The sequence below is a fragment of the Haliotis rufescens genome, unplaced genomic scaffold (genome assembly GCF_023055435.1).
Source record: "Haliotis rufescens isolate VD_foot unplaced genomic scaffold, xgHalRufe1.0.p SCAF_85, whole genome shotgun sequence".
In the NCBI taxonomy this organism is placed as follows: domain Eukaryota; kingdom Metazoa; phylum Mollusca; class Gastropoda; order Lepetellida; family Haliotidae; genus Haliotis; species Haliotis rufescens.
The window spans coordinates 826,929-839,008 of record NW_025964378.1 but is presented as its reverse complement, the minus strand read 5'-3'; the positions used below and the strand labels follow the sequence as shown (position 1 = coordinate 839,008).

The 12,080-nt window shown below is 41.1% G+C and overlaps 1 protein-coding gene across 2 annotated transcripts in view; it reads right to left on the bottom strand.

Annotated features, from left to right (window-relative positions):
* LOC124146914 overlaps window positions 1-12,080 on the bottom strand; it is a 160,414-nt gene that overhangs the window by 81,229 nt on the left and 67,105 nt on the right. For both annotated transcript variants that reach the window (XM_046517472.2, XM_046517473.2), the window contains exon 2: window positions 8,857-8,978. In XM_046517472.2, coding sequence (XP_046373428.1) covers window positions 8,857-8,978 — 122 coding nt within the window. The remainder of the gene's footprint in view (window positions 1-8,856; window positions 8,979-12,080) is intronic.

Genomic DNA, 12,080 nt, shown 5'->3' with positions numbered 1-12,080 from the left:
CTGCAAGACTCTCTATTCAAGATTGATTTACCACCAAACATAAACAGCTCATTCGGAAGTAATGGCATTCCTGTTGTTCTGCCATGTATTAGTCTGTTCCACCGAAGTCCATGTATATATTGGAAGAGCATCAAACAGCCTGTATATGTTTTCGACTTGTTAAATTATGAATTCAAACCGATTCCAACCAGTCATCAGTTGGTTGTTCCCATTTGACCATTCGATACATACTGAACGAAAATTAATAACGTAAATAAACGTGACAAAACCCGTTCTATATTCATAGGAAAGACAGACCGCCGTCATATAGCTGCAATATTGCTGAGTGCGGCGTTAAACAACAAACAAACAAACAAATCATAAGAAAGAGTCCAGTGTAGAATTCCGACCATATGAGCTTGTGTTTGTGAATCACTCTCAAATAGTGATGATAGCAGGTTTTTGCGAAAAAGTCAGCGAATCCTGCCCCAACGGTTGTACCCGTCACAAACACATGCAAAGGCAAGCCAATTGTTCTCTTGAAAACCAAACAACAACACGTGAACATATATATGGCAGGAGTCAAAATGGCTAACTGCATCGGACATTAATTTTGCCACTGATGCGTCGATTTCGGAAATGTCCTCCACATGTCTACCATAAACCTTTAATGAGGCCTTGAATGGTGTAACCTTGATCAAATAACGTGTGAGCACGGATGACGCTCTTTGGAATCTTTGTAGAAAGAGCATGCTCGATTGTACCTCATAAGTTGTGAAATGTAAACACCAAAGGCGCTAGCTGCTGGAATACTCCTAGACTAAGACCTCCCCTCTTTATTCAAATCCCGGGTAAACTCTCATATAATGGAGAACCCCTAATTTTCCATTTTCAGTTAAATATGACCAAGGTGCTTCGATCTTTCTTCTTATCGCGGATCTATAATTCTTTTTTAAGGTTCACTTTATCGACATGAACGCCACCAAGTCCCGTGGAATACAATCATCCCATATTTCCTTTTGATTCTATCTCACGCCCCCTGGGATGTGTTTTTTTATTCAATACATTCACAAAGGCTGCAACTGCTTGCAGTTAGACAGTGAACGAGGTCCAGCTAATCCTCAATGGCAGGTCTTGCATCTGATGACAGCCCCATCGGTATAAGAAGGACTTCAACAAAGGAGAAAGACATCCTCTGAACCTTTGCCAAACATGGGGAAATCCTTTGGCAATCTAACGCTGGATCTTCCTATAAACCATAATCGTAACGGCATAGGAACAATCTTAAAAACAGGCCTCTCCAGGGATAAGATATATTTTTTCTCTCATTTTTTTTCAAAGGAGAATCGCTCCTTAAAATGGCGTTTCTATGAAAGGGGAGGATGTGGTATTGTATTGGTTTCGCTGACTGCAAGCTGCCATACCAGCTGTCTATATACGTCTATGGTTGATCGTACAGCATTGCATCTCACGCTCCCAGTCTTGCGGGGAAAGGTATTATCTGTGTTAACAAGAAGCAGAGATCAATATCTTGAAAGACTTTGCTTTGTGAAAAAGCACAAATAACTGAATGCGTCATCAGAAATATAGCTTCAACCAAGACCGCGTATTAGGCATTTTAAAGCTCCCCATAACATTCTGTATAATAATCACATCATAAGGAAAATATAAATTTAAACGCCTTTAACGTGTGTATACAAATGGACTTTGTTCATGCGGGGAAAGCTCTGTTCACTGATCTAAGTTTAGGACAACACTGTTCAGAGAGGGAGACACTGTTTCACAGGCCATGTTTCTAAAAATTGTCGTTTCGGTGTTAATCCACTTCCAGGACAATTTTCACAAGTTTAATATCGGGGAAAAAAGACGCTGTTCATAATTGAAGATGGAAACCATTCACACTTTCACAACTGAAGATGAACACTGTTAAATGTTCACTGTTTGACACAGTTTGAGATATTCACTTCAAAAATTTGAGATGAACCCTGTTAGAAGATAAACATTGTCCACTGTTTCCGATAAACACTTTTTAAACACTGGTACCAGACAAAGATCAACAATGTTCACTGTTTGTGATAACTACTCTTCATAGCCGAAGATAAACATTGTTTACAACTTGAGATAATATATGTCACAGTGTCTGATAATGTCCTCCTTATTTTCTGCTTGAACGATATCCACAGCATGAGAAAGAAACTGTTCACATTTTGAGATACACGCTGTTCACATTTAGGGCAATTCAGCTTATTACAGAAAAAAATCCCGTCGTAGACAAAATGCTGTTCACAGATAATGTGAAGCACTGTTCACATTTAGGGTAATTCAGCTTATTACTGAAAAAAATCACGTCGTAGACAAAATGCTGTTCACAGATAATGTGAAGCACTGTTCACAGATAGAGATACATATTGTTAACAGATAGAGATAAATATTGTTCACAGATGTAGACAAACATTGTTCACAGTTTGAGATAAACAGTTGATTTTTGAAAGAAATCATAGTCAGAAATTACCACTGTTCACGTATATACTCGTAGGTATGTTCACAGATAGAGATGAGCAATATCTACAGTTGGCAATAAACACTTTTCACAGGTGTAGACCAATTGTGTTTAAGTTAAATTAACAGTGATAAATAGTGTTCACATATGTAGTCAAATGCTGTATGCAGTTGGAAGTACGCACTGTTCACATGTGGAGACAAATACTGTTCAGGGTTGGTAATAAGCACTGTTACACAGATGTAGACAAATACTGTTCACTGATGGAGATCAGCATTGTTCTCAGATGTGCTCAAATGCTGTTTGCAGTTCACAGGTATAGAGAAATGCTGTTCACAATAAACAGATGTAGTCAAATTTCTGTTAACAGTTCACTGATGTAGTCAAATGTTCACAGTTCGCAGATGTAGCCAAATGTTGTTCACAATTCACAGATGTGGTCAAATGTTGTTAACAATTCACTGACGTAGTGAAATGTTCACAGTTCACAGATGTAGTCAAAAGTCGCTCGTACCGTCAACATTGCAACACCCCACAATGTGCCTCAACATCCCAACTTGTGCAACAGTACCACACCATGTGGCTCAATACCAATTGCCTCCAAACCACACCAAATGCCTCCATACCACATCAAGTGCCTCAATACCACACCATGTGCCACAACACACCAAGTTCCTCAATATCACACCACATGCCTTAATACTACACCATGCGCCTTAACACCCCACCATGTGCCTCAATACCACACAAAGTGCCTCAATACCATGCCATGTGCCTCAACACCCCACCATGTGCCACAACACCCCACCATGTGCCTAAATAAAACACAAAGAACCACAATAACACACCATGTGCCTCAATACCACACCATGTGCCTCAACACCCAACCATGTGCCTCAACACCCCACCATGTGCCTCAATACCACACCATGTGCCTCAACACCCCACCATGTGCCTCAATAAAACACAAAGTACCACAATACTACACCATGTGCCTCAATACCACACCATGTGTCTCAATACCACACCATGTGCCTCAATACCACACCAAGTGCTTCAATGCCATGTGCCTCAATACCACACCAAGTCCCTCAATACAACATCATATGCCTCAACACCCCTACAAGTGCCTCAATACCACACCACATGCCTCAATACCACACCATGTGCCTCAATACCACACCATATGTCTTAATACCACACCATGTGCCTCAATACCACATCATATGTCTTTATACCACACCATGTGTCTCAATACATTAAGTGCTTGTCGTAAAAGGCAACTATCGTAACGGGACCCGGTGGTCAGGCTCGCTGACTTGGTTGATGCATGTCATCGTATCCTAATTGCGTGGACTGATGCTCATGACATCAATCACTGGATTGTCTGGTCTAGACTCGATTATTTCCAGGTAGCTGGAATATTGTTGAGTGCAGCGTCAGACAAACAAACAAACAACATGCGCCTCAACACCCCACAATGTGCCTCAATACCACACCATGTGCCTCAATACCACATGTCTGTCGTAGGATCCGAATAAAGCCCGTAATCTTATGTTTACAATGCCATCATTCGCACCGTTGTTCATACTGTTAGCCACTAGTTTGTCTGACAGCAGTTCGAGTATTTATAGACCCAGGCTATACGGCAGTAGATTATACATGTAGCTTCGTTTATTGAATACATCTTTATGTTTAAGAAATCCGTTATATGATATTCCTGATGGATGAAGTTTTAACATTTAATAATGGTTTACCGTGTGCGTGTTTATGAACTAAATATCATACAAATCGATCAACTTTCTAAACGTTCGAATATTTTGGATAATATGTTCAGAAACATGTAACTTGTTCACCTCCAACAGATGACGCAGTTGCACGGGCTGGACCTGTTGTCGTTAAACCATTGACACAAATGGAGAGGTCTATGTTCAAGACCCCCCATCAGTAGACAAAAATATATCTTCATGTAGTTATAGACGTGTTGGCGTTGAACCTATAATTGGATAATATGATATGAATCTATTGTTTTGAACGGTTTTCTTTCAGTATTCATCATGATCAAGTCTGGTAATCTCGTGGCCAGGAGTAAGCTTACCCACCCACTATTGATTACGACTGACCCTCGTGTCAGCCACGCCGCAATTCATCACCTTCATTCTCCAAGACAAACAGTGTACCAGTTACTGAGGACGTTAGCGGATAGCTCCAATTAGAGTTAGACTGATATATTGTGAGTATATATATATATATATACAGAGAGAGAGAGACAGAGAGACAGAGAGAGAGAGAGAGAGAGAGAAAGACAGAGAGAGAGAGAGAGAGAGAGAGAATGAGTGAGTGAGAATGAGAGAGTACAATGAGTGAGAAAGAAAATGAGAGAATACGCTAGTAATTAAATCTTATTAGGGATAGAATGAGAGAGAATGGGGGAGAATGAGTGAATGAGAGAGAATGAGTGAGTGAAAATGAGTGAGTGAGAGAGAGAATGAGAGAATGAGAATGATGAGAGAGAATGAGAGACCTACCTACCTATCTACCTATATACCTACCTTAATATTAATACAGACTTATCATTACACGGCGATAAAGAAGATGCATGCACTCTTTAAATAATATTTCTTTACCGATTTACGAACTAAACCCATCCTTTAAGGATGAGGATGTAAACTTTACTGTAATCATACCGTTTCCACACACTTATACCATTTACCTGTATCAAACAATATCACACATAAATAGCAGCATTAACGGATGCGCTAAAGAAAAGTATTGATTATGCCCCCACATGTGTACAACACCTCTTCACCATCTTGTATCGAACATTGTGTTTACGTCTACCCTAAGTAAACCAGGATATTTCCGAAACCGTGTAGATAATGGATGTTTCTTATATTAAGCACAGTTCATGGTATTATAAATACAATGTACATATTGATAAAATGAATTAAGTGCCTACTATGGAACGTATCTACGCCGGTTGTACATAAAAACAAACAGTAGTCCGATTTTCAAATGACATTAACATGCGTCCATTGAACAAAATGAATTAAATACGAATAGTTTTTTTTGGTTGTTTGTTGTTTAACCCCGCACTCAACAATATTCCAGCCGTATGACGGCGGTATAAACATAATCTGGACCAGATCCAGTGATTGACATCATGAAATTGGAATACGATGACATGCATCAACCAAGTAAACTAGTCTGACTATCCTGTCCCGCTAGTCGCCTCTTACGACAAGTAGGGGTTTCTGAAGATCAGTTCTTACCCGGATCTTCATGGGTTACACGAACGGACCATGCAATATTTAATATTTAGTTTTGAAAGCAACAAATTCTTCGAAGCAGAAAGAGCCAAGAATAACTATAAGAACAAAATGAATACAGGCTGTTAATGTCTAATCGTTCCAGAAATCTTTCAGCCTCCTTTCACAAATGTATCGTACCCATATTGTGTATTTTACTAAAAACATCTGACCCGTGAAGATCAGGGTGGAATAGTTCTTCCGCAACCCATGCTTGCTGTAAAAGGCGACTGTGTTTGTAAGAGGCGACTAACGAGATCGGGTGGTCAGGCTCGCTGGCTTGGTTGAAGAATTTCATCGATCCCAATTGCGTGGATCGATGCTCATGTTATCAATCACTGGATTGTCTGGTCCAGACTCGATTATTTACAGACCGGCGTCATATAGCTGGAATATTGTTGACAAACCAACCAACCAACCAACCACCTCCTAACAACTCTTTTTAATGTGTTTGTGTTTACTTTTGCCTGTTGACAATCCAGTTTTCGTTTTTGAAAATAAATATTAAAACCACAACCTTTTCGAGTGAGTGAGTGAAAACTGACACAGTGTATGTAAACCAGTTTCACGAAACCAAGAAGCATGGCGGGAACTGTGTTTGACCCAGGATCATAATCGGAAAGACTGCCATATTTCGAACCAGTAAACAGTGGGTCCCTGCACAGGTAAGGGACACAACTCTGCCTAACAACTTCCAGCGTCTTAGGCCACTTGGCTACGCGTGGGTACATATTTTGAGCCTACATAATGAAGACATAATGAAGAGCAATTCGGATGCATGGCATCTACAAATGAAGGTGATTCCAGCTTCCTTTGTAAACAACTCGTCTCTTTATTTGTTAAACTTTGCCACTTTAAAATGCATTTGTCAACACTGAACATGTTGAAGCCAGTATAACACCAATCGTCAACATTCAACCCAAATTACAAATAATCACCTTGACGCAACGAAATGCTTAACTTCACTGAACAAACAATCAGAACTCCAAGCCTAATCCCTTAAATACACGCACCCAGGTTCCACGCCAAAACATGGCGCAAAAACGCCACCTTGTCTTGGAGTAGAGATACATCAATATGGCGGCGTGAGAGCAAGTGAAACCCTATTTCAATATTCATACCAAAATATGGACGATATTGATGCATCTAAATAAAGTTGTACAAGGAATTGGGATTTCTTTTTGATTTAAATCCTGTCGTTATTTCACCGAGGTTAGAAATGACGTAATGCGACTACGAGATGAAAAGACTTTTGGGGGAAAAAATTAGTTGTCGCGGGATGACGAAAAAGCATTAGCAGTCTGATCAATATTAACTGCTACTGCGGTTCCATAGGGCAACACGTTCGATGAAAGACCCGAGGAGGTTACTTTCTCGACGCATGCCATGTATCGCTATAATACCTTTTCATTCTCAACGTGTAAATAGAACAGCCAGACAAACGTAGGTGAAGGCGATGGACTCTTTTAACCGCCTGCATATCATGCTAAGTAAGGATTCATTGATTTGTATCGTACATACGTTAACATCTCCACCGCAACGAGGTCACCGAGTCCTGTTCTGTTATGGGGTGTGAGCGGCAAGGATTAAGCTTCAGCATCCGTCATTTTCAGTTGCACTCCATTAATCGGCTTGTGGTGTGGTGCACTCCATTAATAACGTTTTGAGTTTTCAGAATGCCAGGCAGCTGTTGATGAACATTTTTCTTTGACATTCCAAATTTGACGCATCAGTGACCAAATCATGTCCGATGCATATCTCTTTTTAACCCTGTATCGTAATATGTTCCCATGTTTGTTCACTTGACTTGCCTGCGCATGTGTTTGTGACGGGATAGTCAGGTATAATCATACATTGATAAAAGATGATGCTCATGATACATAGCCGGAATCGTACAATGGAAGAGAGGCTTATGAATATGGAAACCGTTTTGTCGCCTTTATTTATTTGTAAAGTGTCTATGATTTTCTTTTTTGTTTGTTTGTTGTTTAACGCCACGCCTAGCAATGTGTCAGATATCTGCCGGCGGTCTGTAAATACTCGAGCCTATGTTCAATTTGTTTAGATATGTTCAATGTGGATGTCGCTTGTTTAGGTATGTTCAATGTGGATGTCGCTTGTTTAGATATGTTCAATGTGGATGTCGCTTGTTTAGGTATGTTCAATGTGGACGGTCACTTCTTTAGGAATGTTTAACGAGGATGGTCGCTTGTTTAGGTATGGTTAATGCAGATGGTCCTTTGTTTAGGAATGTTCAACGAGGACGGTCGCTTGCTTAGTTATGTTCAATGTGGATGGTCGCTTGTTTAGGAATGTTCAATGTGGATGGTCGCTTGATTAGTTATGTTCAATGTGGATGGTCGCTTGACTAGGTTCAATATGGATGGTCGCTTGTTTAGGAATGTTCAACGAGGACGGTCGCTTGCTTAGTTATGTTCAATGTGGATGGTCGCTTGTTTAGGAATGTTCAATGTGGATGGTCGCTTGTTTAGTTATGTTCAATGTGGATGGTCGCTTGACTAGGTTCAATGTGGATGGTCGCTTGTTTAGGGATGTTTAAGGAGGATGGTCGCTTGTTTAGGTATGTTCAATGTGGATGGTCGCTTGTGTAGGTATATTCAATATGGATGGTCGCTTGTTTAGGTATGTTCAATGTGGATGGTCGCTTGTTTAGGTATGTTCAATGTGGATGGTCGCTTGTTTAGATATGTTCAATGTGGATGGTCGCTTGTTTAGGTATGTTCAATGTGGATGGTCGCTTGTTTAGGTATGTTCAATGTGGATGGTCGCTTGTTTAGGTATGTTCAATATGGATGGTCGCTTGTTTAGGTATGTTCAATGTGGATGGTCGTTTGTTTAGGTATGTACAATGTGGATGTCGCTTGTTTAGGTATATTCAATGTGGATGGTCGCTTGTTTAGGTATATTCAATATGGATGGTCGCTTGTTTAGGTATGTTCAATGTGGATGGTCGCTTGCTAGCTATAATGTGAATCACTGGTTGTATTATTTAGAAATACAGGTAAATACCACTTTTACCGACTAACTGAATATAATGAAATATCTCACCTGGCTACTATTTGCTTTGGCGGCTCCTTTTGATCTCTTCTGAGCTCTTCCTCCAGCTCGTTCTCGATCTTCTCCACATAGCCGTGAGTCTTGGCCAGAACCAGCGTCTCTGCTACGAGGGTCTGCAACAATTAACACACGTTATAATGATGAGGAAAGGGATCAAATATAACGTCTCCTCGAACTAATATGACGCGGTGGGCAATTTTACAACACAAAATAATATGATGCCCTTTGTTACCGAACAACTTTGCTGTTGGATGTACTTTGACCAGATATGCCTATCGGAAAATGGCGGTAAAGCAGGAAGAGTGGGTGAATGAGTGAGTATGGTTTTACGCCGCTTTTACTAATATTCAAGCAATACCACGACGGGGGACACCAGAAATGGGCTTCACCAAGCAGGAAGAACGGCCATTTGCGCTAACATCACACGATAGTGTTTGAGGCAGTAAAGAACGGCCATTTGCACTCTGATAATGATGGTAACTGATGCAGTAACGTGTTGTCATCTGCACTAGCATCACATCTGATGATGATGGTTACTGATGAATTGACGAACGGTCATCGGCACTGGCATCACTTCTGAAAATGATGATGACTGATGCAGTAGCGACCGGTCATCTGCACTAGCATCACATCTGATGATGATGAATACTGATGCCGTAACGAACATCCATCTGCGCTTGCATCACATCTGATGATGATGGTGACTGATGCAGTGACGAATTATCATCTGTACTAGCATCGCGTCTGATGATGACAGTGACTGATGTAGTAACGAAATGTCATCTGCACTAGCATCACAGCTGATGATGATGGTGACTGATGCAGTAACGACCGGTCATCTGCACTAGCATCACATCTGATGATGATGGTGACTGATGCAGTAACGACCGGTCATCTGCACACGCATCACAGCTGATGATGATGGTGACTGATGCAGTAACGACCGTCATCTGCACTAGCATCACATCTGATGATGATGGTGACTGATGCAGTAACGACCGTCATCTGCACTATCATTACATCTGATGATGATGGTGACTGATGCAGTAACGACCGGTCATCTGCACACGCATCACAGCTGATGATGATGGTGACTGATGCAGTAACGACCGTCATCTGCACTAGCATCACATCTGATGATGATGGTGACTGATGCAGTAACGACCGTCATCTGCACTATCATTACATCTGATGATGATGGTGACTGATGCAGTAACGACCGGTCATCTGCACTAGCATTACATCTGATGATGATGGTGACTGATGCAGTAACGACCGGTCATCTGCACTAGCATCACATCTGATGATGATGGTGACTGATGCAGTAACGACCGGTCATCTGCACTAGCATAACATCTGATGATGATGGTGACTGATGCAGTAACGACCGCCATCTGTACTAGCTTCACATCTAATAGCGGTTAACGAACGGCTAGTCTATGGTAGAATCAGGCCCGGTGGTTGTGTGTGCTAGCTTCATTATGAATTGACAAGACAAAAAACATTTTGTTTTTTTTCGGAAAAAAGGACATATGTCTGATAACTTTAACAGCTATATGAAAATAAATGATGGTTAAAAATGCAGAGAACGTTAATGCAGTTCCGGTTGAATCTAGACTTGACTGTGAATGATTATCCTGATCGAGGCCTGTATGAGCAGCATCTGCCACAACGGGAGATGGAAAGACTGTGTGATAAAATCTTAAATGACAGGCTAAGTGCAGCTACTCTCTCCAAAGGCTAGATGGAGACATTTTAACGGTCAGTGGTCTATCTCTTGTCGACAGGTTGGTAAAGAAGTTCTCTACGAACACTGATTAAGCACAAAGGTTTTTCAACGTGATTACTTATTCCATTTCCATTTTTAAACCACTGTCCTTTGTCACAAGGGACTAAATATGTCTAGGTGTGCTTGTTGTTTAACACCACACTCAGCAATATTCCAGCTGTTGTTGGTTGTTGTCTGATGTTGTTAAACGCCGTACTCAGCAATATTCCAGCAACATGACGGCGGCCTGTAAATAATTGAGTCTGGGCCAGACAATCCAATGGTTGATATCATGAGCAACAGTCCACGCCGTCGGGGTACGTTGACACGTCATCATTTATGTCACCGAGACTAACCAACCGAGCCATTTAGTAGCCTCCTTCGAACGGCGTAGGACTTTAGAGATGCCTGGGAATTGGGATTACAATATGATAAATACGAATCTGGGTAATTGGGTGTCAGGTGTACAACGTTATCACTTGTAAACGTCATTTTGCCATGCAGCTGCACGACTTCTTGTTTTTTCGGAATTAAAAGACACATGTAATGGGTTTTAAGAAGTACTTATCAGCCCCGTTAACTGTTTTAAAAGATCGTGTGACGATGGAAATTGAAGCTAAAGCAACATTGATTCACCGCCTAGTTACCAGTGACTTTCCGCATTCAGGTGATGTTTGCAGAAGAGTGCCGAGTTCACCATTGAACTGGGTTCTTGAAGACAAATTTCAGTGTCTCCGGCGTAAAGTTACCAAGGCAGATGGAGTGTGTTTTTCTTTAATTACAGACAGAACTTGAAGCATGCTCGTCCCTCGCAGAATCTGGTCACACTGGTGTCAAACATAAATCGATAGTGAATTTAAAAAACCCATATATGATCCCACGCTGTATTAAACGTCACGAGTTTTCTTTACGCTATCTTCAGTGAGTTCATGGAAACAACTCCAGATTTAGACGTGAAATTAAACACGGACACATTTCAACCAATCAGTCAAGTATTGAAACCATTCTACCCAGGTCTAGAGTTGGCAGACACGGAGGCGGGTTCCGTGTATTAGCTTTTGCCTCTGAATAATGAGGCCATGTGGAGGTGAAATAATATTTCTTACGCAAGACGTCTTCGTAGATACATCTCTACGTCAGTCAAGATGGTTATTTTTAAATATCCACAGCTGCTTGTATTTAAAAACACTGCCACGAGTGTCGATAACGCTGAATCCTGTGGGGCACGTACAAAAGTAGCCGGTTCGTCGGTGGTAACAACCACACACTGTTTGTTCAACAGGTGGAAGATTTAGATCAGATTCTTTGATTTTCGTGCGAGGTTTATAGAAAACAATGGTTGCAACGTGCATAGATGTACCTAAAACACGTGCAGGTATGCACAAACATGCACGTGTGTGTACACCTTGACGCGATACCAGAGGCTCCCAAACATATGTTCCAGTAC